Raw genomic sequence first — 16,652 nt, forward strand, 5'->3', positions numbered from 1 at the left:
CAGCTTTGATTGAGCTCCTGTACGTCGATTACCCAGCTTCACTTAGGAAAAGCACGCAAATCAAACACAAACAGAACAACATCTCCCCCAAATCCAATAGGCTGCACCATTAATGACACAGCAATTTGCATTCTATTCCCTTGTCATAAAAAAGGAGAAGGGGTTTATTGTAAGCCCTGATAAAGGTACTTCAAAGGCAGCAGGGCCAGGGAGCGGCCGCACGGATTGGAGTGGCGCAGATTGGAGCGGCTCTGGAGAAGTTTGTGGAGGATTTCCTGGCCAGCGAGCCCTGCGTTGGTGACTGTGGGGAATAAAACCAGTGTTTTCAGGCATGTTTAACCGGGGGGAAAGAAAGAGCCTGGTGCTGATGTAGTGCCATTGGTTGTGGGGAGCAGCCGGGCACAGTCACTGCAGTGATGGGGGCAGAAGAAGAGGTGATGCGTGGGGATGGAGAGGGAAAGCAAGACCCCATCTCTGGCTCTGCCCGCTGTGGAGAGCTGGAAGGCTCTGGCAGCGCGGAGCAGTGGGTACCACGCCGGTGCCTCCCGGGGCGCATCCCTCCTGCAGCCGGAGCGTTCGGAGCCAACTTCCCGCAGCGCCGGCCATTTTCCAGGCGGGAGCGGATCTGCCGGGCGCTACCTTAAGAGCAGTCCCTGCGTGTCTGTATTTAAGGAAGCGGAGGGGTGTGCGCTGGCCTCCGGCCCGGGGCTCCGCGCCAGCCCTTGGCCTCGACGCCGGTGCCGGCCGCGCACGCAGGTGTCTGCGAGCTTCTCCTCCACGCCAGCCATCGCCTCGCTGCCGCCTGCAAATGCTCAGCTTCTTCTGGCTGAGGTGAGGGCCGGGGGCATTGGGGACAATGGGGACAGCGCGGGGACACCCCCGGGGCTGGGCGAGGAGGAGCCGGTGTCTGCTGCTGCTGCTGCTGCTGCACAGGCTTCCACGCCCGGCCGTGGCTTGTCCCGGCTTGTGTCTGTGCTGGGGAGGAGGATGTGGGGTGGAAGCTCCTTGCGCTCACCCGGGTGATGATGCCCTCTCGATGGTGTGCTCCGTTGTGGTCATTGCTGGGGGCTCAATGAGGGGGACGTGGCACCCTCTGTATGTAGGAGGGAGCTGGTGCCATCCTTTCCTACCCCTCCAGGTCTGCCTGGGTGTGCTGGGGGGTTTGGCTTGAGCAGCCTGTTTGCACTTAAGTCTGGGGATAGTTACTCAGAAGTGTGGGTACAAGGCTGCTGGGAAGGGTGGCATGCTGGGGAGGGCAGCGCGATGCGCTGGGGCTGGCTGGGGCAGCATGGGTGGCTGGATGGGGTACGTAGCATGATGCTGTGGTGGTCACCATGGTGGGGACCACTGCACCATCACCATGGTCACCGTGGCTGAGACAAGCACAGTCAAGACCACAGGGGTGGGTACCAATGTTCCATCATGATCTCTCTTCACTGTGGTGGTCTCCACCATGGTGGCCTTGACCGCAGTGATCTCCACGATGGAGGTCTCCAGCTTGGCGGTGATCCCAGTGCTATGGCCATCTCCTGCCCGGAAAGCTGCGGTCAGCAGGGCAGAGGTGCCGGGGCTGGGCAATGCTGTTGGGTGTGAATGTGTGCTGTGGGTTTGGCCCTGGGGGTGTTTGCAGTGTAAAGGGGTGACACGCGGCTTCCCTGGAGGCAGCAGTGCCAGGGACCTTTGTTCCCTGGGGGGGACTTTGCCCTCAGGCTAGTAAATTAGAGCCAGCCCTTCAAGGAGCCTCCCAGGAGCCGCAATAGGGGCTGGGTAGGGCATGGATGGGGCTTTGGATGCATAACCCAGCACCAAGCCGAGCAGTGGAGCGGCACGAGAGGAGGCTGGAGGGGTCTCCTCTGTGCTCACCCTGATGAAGGTTTCCTATGGGTGGTGGATGTAAAACCACCATAAGGGGAGTTCGTGCATCCCCCCCTGGTGCCTTTGGCCCTTTGTTTGCACTCTCCTGGCCCCATGCCTGGCTTCACTCCATAAAACCCTATGGAAAGAATGACGTGTGGTCCCAAAATACCCCCTTGCAGGGTGCCCTGGCCTCTCTTCCGGGCTGGCTACCCGGCTGGGGTACTGCTGAGACCCACCGCAGGGAGCTGCTGTGCTTCCTCACCATGCCCTGATCCTGTGATTTGGTCCTTCTCATCCCAGCAGGGCCACCATCCCAATGGCACCACAGTGGAGCTGGCACCCTGTACCCCAAGCCAAGCAAGTGCTGTGGGTCTTGTCCTGAGGATCTAGCTCCATCCTGGCGGGCATGGGGTGATGGAGCTGAGCTGTGCTGCCCATCTCCGTTCCTGGAGGGGACATCTCCCCTTACCCATCCTATCCCTGGGAGCACTGGGGCTTTGCTGCTGCAGGCAGTGGGACGGACTGGTGGGCCATGTCTCTGGGGAAGGAGAGCCCCCACTGCCCCATTGAGATGGCAGAATTACCCAAAGTAGGTCAGGTTAATTTGTTAAGGCGTGCAGATTTGCTTGTTACCATGGATATTGCTCAATTATACACCAATAATCCCCCAGGAGAAATTCATTGGTGGTGCTTTCCTCCCCTATTCATACTTTAAATATTCCCAGAGAGGGGTAAGGATGCACTGAGGGGCTGGGGTTGGGGTAGGAAACCAGAGCCAGGAGAGGGAAAATGGGGGTTGGGGATTTGGGATGCAGCAGTAGGAGAGCTCTGGAGGGCAGGCAGGGGCTGCTCGAGGTGTCAGGCTGCCCAGCTCTTCCCATAGCTCCCCACAGCCCAGCACTCAGGATCCCCATCCAACCTTCATCCTCACCCCTCCCTCCCATTCACTGCTTTGCTTTGGGGTGATCAAAGCAAACACCCCCCTTCCAGCAGGATCAGGGATTTGATGGAGCAACCCTCTCTGCATCCCAGCCCCAGCATCATCTCAGGGCTGCAGGACGCAAGGGAGTTTTGCAGTGGAGGTTCCTCCAAACTTGTGGTCCCCTGGTGATTTCCCAAGAAGCCAGCACCCAATTTGGCAGCAGAGACCATCCCCAGAGCTTGTGGATGCTTTGGTGCTGCAGGGTATAGGAGAGCAGTGGGGTGCTGCAGGGTCTCTCTCCCCTGGTATTTGTGGAGCCATTTGGGGTGTCTCTCCCTTATAACCCCCCATTTGCTCTGTGGGCTCCTTATGCCTTTAGCAACACTGGAAGCAATCGTGGCAGGAGGGAAGGGAAATATTCTGCTGGAAGGTTGTTTTATTTTCTCTAATGCAAACTTTTTTTGGGTAGAAGTGGGTCACTCGAGGGGTGACAGAGTAAGAGCATCATCGCTTGGGTACCGCATCCCGTTGCCATGGTGACCTGCAGGCTGCATCAGTCAACAGCTTTAAAAATGTGACAGTTGAGTGAGGCTGAGGATTTTAATGAGGACAGACACTTGCTCGCTTAGTTTTGATAACAGAATACTCTATAAATACCCACCGGCTCAATGCTTCCAGGTCTCTGGAGCGTGTTGGCAACGCGTGGCTGGGGCGCTCCCCTTCCCTGGGCTCCCAGGGTGGGAAGCATGGGCTGGGGCTGCCTCAGAAATAGCAGCAGGGATGGATCCGAAGCAGACAGCCCTTTTTCTCCCTCCCCCTAAGCCAACACATGGGACAAGGTGACACAATCACAGAGCCAGGAGCAGGTTTGGGTTTCCACGTGCTCTCTGGTGTTGGTTGCTGTGGGGTGTGATGGGGCCAACGCACCACTGTGACCTTGCACCTGCAATAAAGCAAACCCAAGGACCGAACCCGTCTTGCTAAACAGGAGGGTGACTCTTGCACCAGGCTCTTGCAAGGGTGGATGAGCTGTGAGCAAGCTCCAAGCCTCAACAGCAAGAGTGGAGGAGTCATGGGGCTGGGGAAAGCAAAGCCTGGTGCTGCTTGCATCCATCGGTGCTCTGAGCACCCTCATTTCACACCAGCCACAACACATGTGATGCCTGGCACCAGCTCCGTGGAGGGCTGACTGTGCAGGAGGCAAATCTGCAGCTTCCACTTTTTTGACCAAAATCAGTCAGTCCCACACATTGGGGAAGGAGCTGCTGCTTGTGGAATATACGCACAATATAGATACAATATACACACGTGATAGAGGGACTTCTGCTGCGACACACTGAGGGTCGATCAGTGTTGTGTCTGAAATCAAACTCTAAACATAAACCCTTTTCTGCTGCAGCTCCCATGCTGCCTTCCTTGCAGCGTGTCCAGCCAGCACCCATTCGCAGTGCATGTGGCCAGGGAGCCCATGGGCACCCAAGGGCACATGATGCCCTTGGCTATTCCAGAGCTCCATAGGCAGAGGGGTCGGTGCAGGGAGTGCTGCCAGTGATGGGTCCTTCCCATTTGCTGCCCCTGGTACCACCTGCACGCAGTGTGAGGCCTGCCCCTGCCAAAAATGTGCTCCTGGATGTCTTGTGACCACGGTGTTGTCACCACACTGGCCAGGGCAGCTTCAGGACACAGCCCTCTGTCACTTGAAGCAACATGGAAAGTATCGACACAGCACCAGCGATGGAGGTACTGTGTACTGGGTCTGGTCCAGCACCCCAGAATAGCTGGGACTCTTTCCATTGCAGCTGGTGAGTGCTGGACCTGACCCCCGAGGAATGGCAGGCACCAGCCCTGGGGCTGCTCTTCTCCATTTCGGATCTAGTAGCACCCTTGATGGGTGCTGCTGAGGAGCTGGTGACACAGGGAGGGACATCAGTGTGGGTCAGGGGGACACTGGCCTGCCCACAGCAAGGGGTTGGAACTGGATGAGCTTTAAGATCCCTTCCAACCCAGCCCATTCTGCGATTCTATGATGAGGAGTGACAGCCCACCCCACACACTACATCGTCCCCATCCCTATCTCGGCTGGTCCTTCTATAACTAGAGCCATTCTTCTCCTTTCCAGGTGTCTCTTAAAAATGGTCAAGGAGAATATTGTAATCCCTGAAGAGATCTTGAGCTTCTGTTGCAATGGCTTCCAGGTACCCCCTGTGCCATGCAACTAACCCTGGGGCTTCCTGTTGTGCCAGTGGCTACTAACCAAGGCTGTGCCGCCAGCTGCTCGCGCTGGCTCTGGCTGCATCCGCTCCCCACACATTCCACATCAGCATCCCCAGCCTCTTGCTGGCTACTGCATGATCAGGGCTCTTCCCACGGGACGCTGGCTTTTTCCCTACCATTTAGAAATGGCAAGTGCTGGGAAAAGCACCGGTGGGATCTCCGGCCAGGCGGCTGCTCGCTTCACAGCAGACAGCTTTGGAGTGCTTTGCATTGCTGGCTCGTCCCCCAGAGCCTGCCTGCTTCCCAAAATAGCTCCGTGGTACTCATGGAGGCACCTCAGCACGACGGGAAGCAGCCCGGGAGGTTCATAAAGGGGTTCAGGACCCACTGAAGTCAAGCGTCCATCCCACTGCGGGATGGGGGGCTCTTTGACGCAGGCTTGGCTTGCAGCGTTTACCAGCATCGCTGCCAAGCCAAGGTCTGTGCCGTTCCTGGGATGTCGTGTACCAGTAGCTATGGAAACAGAGGTTAGACCCGCTAGAGAAAAATGCTATTCTGAGAGACGGCGAGCTCAGTGTACTCGGGAAAGCTTCATTTGCAGCATAAACCCATCTTTAAAAGGTGCCGGGCAAAGCAAAAGGCAAAGGAGCGGCTGCAGAGGGGCTCTCGCAACAAGTGCTCTAAAGGGGAGCCGCGGTGGGAGCTGAAAGAGGAAGGAAGGGCTGTAACGAGGGCCAGGCAGCTCCTCGTGTCTCCTCCATTACTCACGGGGGTAACTGAGTTCACCCCTTGTGTAACACGCCTCGTTTGACATCAAATCAGCTCTTTTCCTTGCCCGCACAGCCGCAATACCAACCTCTCCCTCCCAACCTGCTTCTGGGCGGCAGCAGCTCTGTGCCCAGCAAGCTGCAAAGCCAACACGGGAGCACAGCAAACAACCCCAAACCGGGGCTGCTCCCCCCGACCCTGCTTGTACCAGACAGGGAAACCTGCTTTTGGTGTTTCCTTTGGCAAAGGGGGGGGGGGGGGGTGTGATGGTGGAAGGTGTGGAGCATCGCTGCATGCCTGCCCTGGGGTGCAAAACCACCCTTTGCTGCAACAGCCTGAAGACGAAGCTGTTGGGGGAGCAAAATGCCTTCCCAGAGAGTTGGTGGACTTTGGGAAGAGTTTTCAGGGGGAAATAGCAGGGAAATGGGCTGCTAAGGTGCAGGAATCCCTCCTGGGGCTCTTTTTGTAGGGATTTTTGTTCCTTTTGGCTTTGGGCATCATGTCTTTGGTGAGGGCTGGGTGGGTTTTGGTGGTGCCTGGGGCTGTGCATTGCTGGGATTCCAATGGGCTGCGTGGGTCACTGTTTTCCCAACGATTTCCCTCCCGTTTGGGTAAACCAGAGCTCTCATTCCCCGCAGGGCTCCACCTCTCCACCGTGTTCTCAGGACCCAGGGGAGCGGGAGGAGGCAGCGGGGGCCATGGCGAGCCCTTCTCATCCCCGCAACCCCACCGAGGTGCAGATGAGCCAGCTGGTGCTGCCGTGCCACACCAACCACCGCGGCGAGCTCAGCATCGGCCAGCTGCTCAAGTGGATCGACACGGCCGCCTGCCTCTCCGGTAAGGCATCCTCTGCTCCCACCGGAGCCGTCGTCCTACCGGGATGGGACGGAAGGGAGCCGGTGCTCATCCGCATCGTGCCCAGTGGTCCAGCGCCGTCCCTGGGAGCTGGACATCCACGTCATGCCATTTTGCTGAGTAATTAGAGAGCAAACGAGAGCAGCAGGAGGAGAGGGGGAGGAGACGTGCTCTGCAGCACGCACACTTGCTTGGGGACACATCAGCACCGACGCCTGCTCCTTCCCAAACACTGCCCTTTGCCTTGCCTGGTGTGCAGGGCATGGCAAGGACCAGGGTGGTGACATCCCTGGCATCCCAGCGGCTGATGGAGGGCTCTGATGGACAGGGCTGAGCTCCTCTGCTCGGTGATGGAAGTGATGGAGCTCACCAGATCAACTGCCCTACCAAGCACATCGCAGGACACCAAGCACAGGGAGGTTATGGCAGCAAAAGGGGTGAGGTTCCCAGGGCATTTTGGCAGCTTGAGGTTCTGGAGCCCAAGAGAAAGCTGGACCAGCAGGGCTGTGTATGTATTTGCTGTGTATGGGGTGATGTTATCGGCTGCCTGTGGATCCCCACAGCGGCTGAAGGCATGGAGGGAAGGCAAACAGCAAGGCAAGGTGCCTCCTAGTTACAACACACCCTCCAAACCCTAAAATCATCTGCAAGCACACACTGTAGAAGCCCCAAACCTTCCTCTTGCCCCCTGCAAACGCAGCAGGAGCAGGGAAAGGGACATCAGGCAGGGTTTCATTGATGTCACCAGCCCTGAGGCAGCGGTGAGGGGCAGAGGACCCTCTCTGCGTGTTGCTACACGTGTCTGATGCCGTTTGCTTTTCCTTTCCAGCTGAGAGACACGCTGGCTGCCCGTGCGTCACAGCTTCCATGGATGACATCTATTTTGAGCATACCATTAGGTAAATACTAATGCATGTGCGGGGAAAGTGGAGGTTTTCACCCCATCTGCTGGGTGCAATGTGAAACAGAGAGGGGCAGGGAGCAGTGTGCTTGGGAGGGGAGGAGATGCTCGGAGGGCAGGCAGGGATTGAGGCTCCAGCTCCGCCGCAGGGCTGTGGACTGACTGTCTGCTCTGATTTATCTGCTCTCTGGTCGCCTGGGGAGCTCCTACTGGGTTGGCTTCCCGGTATTCCCCCCCCATCCCAGCTCCTCCCTGGCTTTGTTCAACACACAGCTCTGGAAAACTTGACTCTGGCACGTCGTGCCGCTGCAGCAGCCGTGTGGGTGGCTGCGTGCTGGGGAATGGGACCTCCCTGCATGTTGTTTGGTGAGATGAGCTTTGCCTGGCCACAATCCCCTCCCAAACTTGTCCTGGCAGCCCCTGGGTGCTGCCCCTGTGGAGGTGCCCACCCCAGTGCATGCTGCTGTGTTGCAGGGGACGTTTCTCCTGCCATGAGGGTGTTGAAGTACAGAGAGGACGTGAACCCTGCCACGGATCTGCCCTCATCCACTGCAGGGTCCCAGCACTGAGACCATTCCCATCAGGCCTAGATCTTACATACCCAAGGTTTACTCCTCCCAGGTGCTGTCACCCACCTTTACACATCTCTCAGAGCCCCTGTTTCCCCCTGTGCAGGGGGATGCCTGTCTGCTCACCCCCTGGGTACCATCTCAGGGGGCTCTCTGGGTGTCCTGTGCAGGGTTTTAGTGCACTGATGGCATCCCCCTGGGGATCTGCTGGCCATGAGCAAGCCGTGCAGTGTAGGGCTTAATGGGCTAAAACTTAAAAAGGGGAGATTCAGGTTGGATATAAGGAAGAAGCTCTTCCCTGTGAGGGTGCTGAGGTGCTGGCACAGGGGAGCTGTGGCTGCCCCATCCCTGGCAGTGTTCAAGGCCAGGTTGGATGGGGCTTAGAGCAAGCTGCTCTAGTGGAAGGTGTCCCTGCCCATGGCAGGGGGTTGGAACTGGATGAGCTTTAAGGTCCTTTCCAACCCAAACCATGATTTCATGTTTCTATAGGGTCCATGCTGCCCTGTAGCTCCCCACCGTGCACATCTGCCCACTGGGTCAGAGGCCAGTGGGGGCATGCAGGGCTGGTAGTGGGGTCCCAGGCTGTCAGCTGGTTTGTTTGGTGCCAGGACTTCCAGCTCTTGGGTTTCACTCCCATCCCCAGGAAACACTAAACTCCCACTTTCACCATCTCACATCGTGGTGCTGGGTGAGCTGCCCATCACCCTGTGGCCCTGCTGCATACCAGAGCCACGGCATGGGGACATTGTGCACCTCCTGTGACACTGATGGAGGTGGCACCACTGGGGTCAACGTGCTGCTCCAAGGAGGCTCAGTGAGTGCCCCAGCGCCTGGGGCAGCTTTGCTTGGGAAGCTTTTCCCCATAGGTTTTGGGATTGGGAGAACAGACCCAATCCCTGCTTCAGGGCATTAAATCAACCCCTGGAAGGCATTTGTCCCTCCTCGGGGGTGAGTCAGGCACTGCTCCAAGGGGTCAGGAATCTGTGCTGCTCCTGGCTCAGATCCCACTCGCTGGTGTCCCTCTCAATGCACCAAGGGGCCTGCAGGGATGTCTCACAGAGCTCTTTGAAGGCAGAGCAGCTTTGGGCAGCGTTTGCTGTCAGCTCTCCCCTTTCTCTGCTGTTTGTGCTTTCTGCCACCCTCCCACTGCGAGGGACAGGCAGGGAGGAGCTGTCGGTGCCTGCGGGCTCACTGGGCACCCCAGCACATCACTGACACAAAAACTCCCTGATGCTCCTCATCCTTCCTCCCCTGTGCATGGAAGTGCAGCCTCCCAGGAGGATTTCACATACCCCTGAGCTGAGGTTTGCCTGGCTGTTATGGCACTGGCTTGAGAAGGAGAGAGAAGATGAAGCCTTTGGGGGGCTGCGCTGTGTAAAACTGGGGCTGCCCTGCATGCCCATTGCTGCAAACCCCTGCAGCAGCATCCCTGCGACCGCTTCCATCGCCTCTAACCCTCTCCCCTCCTCTTGCTCTCTCTTTTCGCACCAGCCAGCCGTATCTAAACGCTCCCGGGCGGCGGGACGGGAGGAGCGGTGTCGGGTACGGACCTGGGCAGCCCTAGAGCCTAACGCGGCGCTGCGTGAGTCGGGAGGGAGCAGTAACCCCACTGACACGCAGGGCCCGGGAGGTGGACAGAGGCTGCTCGTGTAACCTCACTAACGTCTTGGTGTGCCACAGCGCCGCGGATGGGCACGGGGTCCGTGCCAGGGGCTGGTTAAAGGCATCATCCCAGCCTTGTGCCGCCCCTGCTCCAGCCAGAGCCAGTGTCGAGCAGCTGAGATGGTGATGGTTGTCTCAAGCCAGGCATCGTGCATGGGGACAAGGGGGAAGTTACGGTGCTGAGGCACACGCTGACTCTTCCTCACCTCTGGTTTTGAGTCCTCTACGCTTCAAACTCGCAGTAGCAGTTATAGGGTTTATTTTTCCGCTGAGTTTTCCAGCATTGGTTTCTCTTGGGATATAAGGAATATTCCTGATTTGATAAAGACTGCTCGCTGTCAGTGTCACCACTGAGCTGCATTTGCTCCTTTGGTCGGTACCAGTGCGGAGCGGGTCAGGCTGCAGAGCTGAAGCAGTCTGTGTGTTTACTCTGAAGCCTACTGAAGGCACAGAGCAGAGCTCCTGGACCCTGCGAGCAGCAGTTTGCTGCCAGCAGATGTTTCATGTAAGAGATGGTGCAAAATGACCCTGGCTGGATCCTGCCTCCTGCCAGCTCCCAGTATCCCAAGGTGCTGCTGAGAGACCCTGGAGAGGAGAAGGGATGGGAGCAGTCAAGTTTTGGGGCTGCTGCTGCTGCCACCACCTGAGGGCCCATGGGGAGACCCTATAGGTGCCCCTGTTGAGCAGAACAGCACATGTGAAGCTGGAGGAGCCGTTTGCCCTGGCAGGAGCACATGGTGGGGGCACCAAGCAAACCTTGGGCACCTCTGCACCCCTCCGGTGTCCCAGCAGCACCCCAGACCTGGGACCCATTTGTACGTGGGGTGACATCTCACTGCTGCTCTGGACCCATATGGGCTCCCACACCTTGGAGGTGGCTGTCCCCGTGTCCTGCTGGCCATCCTGGCATGTCCCCACCATCCAAGCAGCCTGTACCACAGCACTGTTAACGCAGTGGCACCTTGGTGAGGAGCTGCTCGGCGCTGGCTTGTGTGCTGGAGGACCGTGGGTTTCATCCCACAGTAACCCCCATGTTCTCTCTCCTCTTTCTGTTTTCCAGCGTTGGGCAGGTTGTCAACATCAAAGCCAAAGTGAACCGAGCCTTTAACTCCAGCATGGAGGTTGGTGTGCAGCCCCTGCCTTCCCCTCCGTCCCTGCCCCTATCCCCCTCGCTGTGCGCCTGTTCCCAGCTCTGAACCCCTGGATCTGGTGTGGGATCTTGTTGGATGTGGGTCCCAGGGGAGCAGAGCCAGCTCTCAGGGATGCTGTGCCCCTCTCCCAGGTGGGCATCCAGGTGAGCTACGAGGACCTGTGCAGCGGGAAGCACTACAGCATCTGCAAGGCGTACGCCACCTTCGTGGCACACAGCTCCTCCGGCAACAAGGTGAGGGGCAGATGGTGGCTGGGGGGGGCTCGAATGGTCCCTGCATGGAGGAAATGGTCCCTCTGGGAAGAGCTGGGCTGGGTTCAGCTTCCCATCATGGCATGGTTGATTCATGGCTATCTCGTATCCCATGCTTGCAGGCACCTCCCTGGAGATCCCTGTGTGTCTATAGGAGCCCTTTCCCCTTCCATAAGCAGCTGTAATGTAACCCAGGAGGAGCGCAGCTCTGACACACACACACACACAGTGGGATGTATAGCATGCAAAGGAGCCCTGCCTTCTCCCTCAATGGGACTCCATCCTGCCCGTGTCCCCTCTGCAGGTGACGCTGAAGCCGCTGATCCCGCAGACAGAGGAGGAGAAGATAGAGCACAGCATCGCTGCCGAGCGCCGCCGCATGCGCCTGGTCCACAAGGACACCCTCAAGGACCTCCTCACCCGCAGCCCACGTGAAACTGGTACCGTGTCCTGCAGCCCAGGCTTCCAGCCCCAAAATAGCCCCAGTGCTGCTGCTTCCTCAGCAGGATGCTGCTGGGAAGGATGGTGAGAGGTTTGGGAATGCCCTGGCTATGGAGGGGTAGGGATCATCCCATCATCCCGAACCCCCAAGCAGGAGGTGTGGGATGTTGATGCAGTGGGGAGAGGAGGGAAGGGTCCCACTGCCTGGCTGTCAGGCTGAGCCCCATTCTTCCCCCATGGCAGAGCTGGAGACACGGGATGGCAGCGTGGCTGTGCCGGCAGAGAAGACACGGGTGGAGAGCGTGGAGCTGGTGCTGCCTCCACACGCCAACCATCAGGGCAACACCTTTGGAGGGCAGATCATGGCCTGGATGGAGAACGTGGCCACCATCGCAGCCAGGTGATCCAGCAGGGATTTGGGATGGAGGGGTGGTGTGCCTGGAGGGGTTGTATGGACACTCCAAAGGGATGCTGCCAGCACATCACCCTTGGGGGATGCTGTACAGGGAATTCCATGGGTTAGTGATGCTGGAGGACCCCAGGGAAGGATTCGCACTCACCGGAGCCTCCTTATTGCCCCTTCTCATGGCTGGTTTTGGTGGTTGAAACCAAAGGGTGACATTTTTGGGGTCTCCTTGTCTCTGTCTGGGTCGGGGGAGCTGCACAGGGCTGCTGGAGCATGGATCCATGCCTGGTGAGTAACACTTGTCCCCCCACAGCCGTCTGTGCCATGCCCACCCCACGCTGCGGGCCATCGAGATGTTCCACTTTCGGGGGCCATCGCAAGTCGGGGACCGCCTGGTGCTCAAAGCCATCGTCAACAATGCCTTCAAAAACAGGTCGGTGCTGGTGATGGAGGGCTCCCATCCCTCCCTCCTGGTGCCTTCCACACCCTCACCCCTTCTCTCTGTCCCCCCTAGCATGGAGGTGGGGGTCTGCGCCGAGGCGTACGGCCAGGAGATGTCCATCAGCCGCAGGCACATCAACAGCGCCTTCATGACCTTCGTGGTGCTGGACCAGGAGGGGCGGCCCCGCACCCTGCCCATGCTGGCACCCGAGCAGGGGGTAAGGATGGGCAGGGCTGGCTTCTCCCCACCACAGGGGCAGGGGACCCCCACTTAGCCCTGAGATTCACAGCGAAACGAGCACAGTTTTATGGTGATGGGAAGGAAGCTGCTCTGGAGCAAGTGGATTAATAGGTTGCTCAGTGTAACTAATAGTAAAATGAACCACTTGCCCGTGCAGAGATGGAGATGTATTTGCCATGCAGGGCTGAGCAGAATACTGCCTGCAAGTCCCAGCTCTTTTCTATCATTCAGGGGAAAGAATGCGAACCTCTCAGGTTGCTTTTACCTCCCAAAGCATCCTGATCAATAACTGCCATATGGATCAGTGGTGAAGAAAACCTGTCACACGAGCACAGGAGTGAAGCGAACGCCTTGCATGTCTCAGGGTGCATCACAGCATGAGCCAGCGATGCCGTTGCCTTCCCTTTGGCTGCTCCGTGCCCACCCACCTGGTGGTTTTGATGCCTTAAAACTCAGGCTCTTCTCCCACCCTGCAGGAGAGCATCTCGCAGCCAGCAGAGCCCACTTGCTTTAGAACACTGCCCCAGTGCTTTCTTTGGAATAAGCTGCTTTTAGGGTGGTTTTATTTCCCCGGGAGGGGCCATTTGTATGTGCCAGGGGATGTGATTGGGGTTTCAGTGGCTGTTTGCAGCTCTGCAGCCACAGCAAGGGGTTTTTCCTAATGCCAGTGCCTATTGCTTAATCACAGCCCAGTAGCAATGCTGAAATAGCTCATGGTTTATCACTAACCATCACTGCCAGTGTAACCCAGTGAGCACTTTCCAGCCCTTCCCTGCGGAATGTTTTGCCCACTCCCCAAAAGACATGTGTTTCAGGGTTTTTCCCTCCTTTTCCTATTAACCTAAGGGTCTTTTCCTATTTATCAGGATGGAGAGAGGAGGTACAGAGAAGCCAGTGCTAGGAAAAAGATTCGGCTGGACCGGTGAGCAGGAGAAGCAAATGGGATGCGAGGATGGAGGAGGATGGGCTCACCAATGGGGTTCAGGAATAGTCTATGGGTTGTTTGTGTCCCATTGTAAGGAAAACTCTTCCTTTCCTGCAGAAAATATGTGGTCTCCTGCAAACAGACCGAAGTGCCGCTATCTGTGCCCTGGGACCAAAGCAACAAGGTAAGTGATGCCCTGCGGAAGTCCTGCTCCCCCTTTCCCTGCTCCCCCTTTCCCTGCTCCCCCTTTCCCTGCTCCCCCTTTCCCTGCTCCCCCTTTCCCTGCTCCCCCTTTCCTGCCCCTGACATGCTGCCCCTCGCCCAGGTTTATCTGAGCTACAACAACGTCTCTGCACTGAAGATGCTCGTGGCCAAAGCGAACTGGGCACTGGCCAGAGAAAAGGAGAAGGTACCAAACCCTAACCCTTCCCCCTGAGCTGCTTCTCACCCCCAAATCATGGTTAACCCAGGGGCTTGGTGGTGATGGATGTGTCCCAGCCCGTGCTCTGTGTGCTCCCCAAGGTGCAGATGTACACACTGGAGGAGGACAAGTTCCTCTCCTTCCGCATCGAGATGTCCGTCCGCATCGCTGCTTCCCAAGCCTTCTCCCTGCTCTCCGACCTGCGGCGCCGGCACGAGTGGGACAGCCACTACCTGTGAGTGCTGCCAGGTTTTCCATGCCCTTTCCAACAGCTGTATCCATGGATTTAAGGCTTGTTGATGAATGACCCTTTGGGCTTTCCTGGGAGCATGTGGTGGAGCACCTCCCCTACAAAGACAGGCTGAGAAAGTTGGGGCTGTTCAGCCTGGAGAAGAGAAGGCTGCGGGGAGACCTCATAGCAGCCTTCCAGTATCTGAAGGGGACCTATAGGGATGCTGGAGAGGGACTCTTCATTAGGGACTGTAGTGACAGGACAAGGGGTAATGGGTTAAAACTTAAACAGGGGAAGTTTAGATTGGATATAAGGAAGAAGTTCTTTACTGTGAGGGTGGTGAGGCACTGGAATGGGTTGCCCAGGGAGGTTGTGAATGCTCCATCCCCGGCGGTGTTCAAGACCAGGTTGGACAGAGCCTTGGGTGATATGGTTTAGTGTGAGGTGTCCCTGCCTGTGGCAGGGGTTGGAACTGGATGATCTTAAGGTCCTTTCCAACCCAACCCATTCCATGATTCTATGTGTGTTGCCCTGGAGCCACGATGTCCTTTCACTGTGTCCCCATCCCAGCTCCACCTTGGCTGATGGCTGGTGAGACCTCGGGGGTTTCTCTGGTTTTCCATTCCCTGACTGGTCCTTCTTGCCTCGCAGGAGCGCCGAGCTGGTCCAGCAAGTAGACGATGACGACGTGATCTACCACGTGGTGAGCCAGACACTCAGCTCCGAGAACAAGCTGCAGGACTTTGTCATCCTGGCATCCCGACGGAAACCCTGCGGCAAGGGGTAACTGCGCCCAACCCTGATCCCCGCTCCCCCTCCGGCTGGGATGCACCGGCTCACCGGGCCCTTCCCTCCCCAGGGACCCCTATGTGGTGGCCTTTCGGTCGGTGACGCTGCCCACCCACCCTGCCACTGCCGGCTTCACGCGGGGTGAGACCATCTGTTCGGGGTTCTGCATATGGCCGGAGTCAGAGGAGATGAGCAAGGTGCGATGCTGCTGCCTGCACCCCGTCGGGGATGCTCCCTGCCCTCCAGGTACCCCTGTAACTCTCTGCTGTGCCTTACAGGTGGCTTACTACAACCAAGCGACACCGGGGTACCTCAACTACGTGACCACCAACGTGGCAGGGCTCTCCTCCGACTTCTGTGCCACGTTTGAAGCCTGTGAGAAGTTCCTGCTGAAGAACAAGGAGGATGACCTGATCGTGCGGCTGCAGAGCCTCTAGAGCCAGGGCACTGATGGATGGATGGATGGATGGATGGATGGATGGATGGATGGATGGATGGATGGATGGATGGATGGATGGACCAGGGGGCACTTCCGTGGTGCATGGAGATGTGGGATGGTGGTGCCTGGACCCTGCCTCCCCAAGCGAGGTCCCAGGTTACGGGGTGGAGGAGCATCACTGCGCCGCCTCGTCCATTGCACTGACCTGTCATCTCTTTTCTCTCTCCTTCTTTTTTTTGTACGTAGATGTTTTATAAGCTGATGTACAGGACTTGGTTTTCTAGTTCACTCAACGCTACTTGAATCTTTACATGATCCAACGTCTTCCTAAAACAGGGGTTTTCTGACTAATTCTTTATGGGAGGAAACTGGTTCCCTTTGAGGTAGGAAAGGGAGAGGCAGCAGTGATATCCCTCCCTGGTGCAGGAGCATCCCACTCCTCCCACAGTGCCCAGTGCTGCTCCGCATCCCGGGCAGGACTGGGAGCCGCTGCTCCCACCGGGATGAAATCCTACCCTAGCGGCTGTGGAAGGAGTGGCAATGGAAGTGCGTTGAAAGGAAAAGCGTCAGTGCATGTGCTGTGGGTGAGTGCCTGCTCCAGGGATTCACTGTGAACATGGGATGGGGGTCCTGCACCCACAGCATACCCGAGGGAGGTGGCATCTCCCTGGGTGAGGAAGAGGATGGGGCTGCCCAGGGTTGCCTGCCCCAAGAGCTGCTGCCCAGGACTCGGGGCATCACTTGAAGCAGGAACAGGGGATTCACCCACTGCTCCATGCAAATGGGTTTTGGGGGCTGCCCAGAGGCATTGCAACCATGGCAGGGGCTGGTGACGACCTTCGGGCTGCTCCTTATCCTTATCCCCATCCACTGGTTGCACCAGCACGTTGAGATGCAAACCCCAAACTGCCGCAGGGGCACTGAAATGACAAAAGGAAGAGAAAACCCAAACCTTGTTTCCCTGGAGCTGAGCAAGGCTGCCGAGGACATGGGGAGTAAGTGCAGGTGGATGCTGAAACCCAGAGCCTTTAAGGCTTCAACATCCATCCCTAATTGCCTCAAGCACCAATGACCTGAGTGCCTTCAGGGGTGTTTCTTCCCCAGGTGCTTTGATGGCAGCACACAAGTCCACAGTGGTAGAGGATGGAGTTAAGACCATTGCAAGGA

General features: G+C 57.6%; 1 protein-coding gene across 1 annotated transcript; it reads left to right on the forward strand.

The window, feature by feature from the left end:
- The first annotated feature begins 676 nt into the window (after positions 1 to 676).
- Positions 677 to 15,541, forward strand: ACOT11 (acyl-CoA thioesterase 11). The gene is made up of 17 exons (XM_057409238.1): positions 677 to 831; positions 4,899 to 4,974; positions 6,400 to 6,598; positions 7,446 to 7,515; positions 10,809 to 10,869; positions 11,031 to 11,132; positions 11,455 to 11,590; positions 11,835 to 11,991; positions 12,311 to 12,430; positions 12,512 to 12,656; positions 13,546 to 13,601; positions 13,722 to 13,788; positions 13,930 to 14,013; positions 14,127 to 14,260; positions 14,909 to 15,040; positions 15,117 to 15,243; positions 15,325 to 15,541. Exons 1-17 carry the CDS (start codon positions 809 to 811, stop codon positions 15,481 to 15,483), a joined length of 1,848 nt encoding a protein of 615 aa, XP_057265221.1. The 5' UTR covers positions 677 to 808; the 3' UTR covers positions 15,484 to 15,541.
- The last annotated feature ends 1,111 nt before the right edge of the window (positions 15,542 to 16,652 follow it).

This window comes from Pezoporus wallicus, unplaced genomic scaffold, assembly GCF_028554395.1.
Source record: "Pezoporus wallicus isolate ANWC-B61680 ecotype Strahan unplaced genomic scaffold, APGP_CSIRO_Pwel_v1 contig_8108, whole genome shotgun sequence".
NCBI classification, from domain to species: Eukaryota; Metazoa; Chordata; class Aves; order Psittaciformes; family Psittacidae; genus Pezoporus; species Pezoporus wallicus.

Excerpts from the sequence above, each read along its gene's own strand:
- ACOT11 (XM_057409238.1), top strand. The coding sequence starts at position 809 with ATGCTCAGCTTCTTCTGGCTGAG. Across the intron at positions 12,431-12,511 it reads AACAATGCCTTCAAAAACAG|CATGGAGGTGGGGGTCTGCG; the intron begins GTCGGTGCTGGT and ends TGTCCCCCCTAG. Across the intron at positions 14,014-14,126 it reads TGGCCAGAGAAAAGGAGAAG|GTGCAGATGTACACACTGGA; the intron begins GTACCAAACCCT and ends GTGCTCCCCAAG.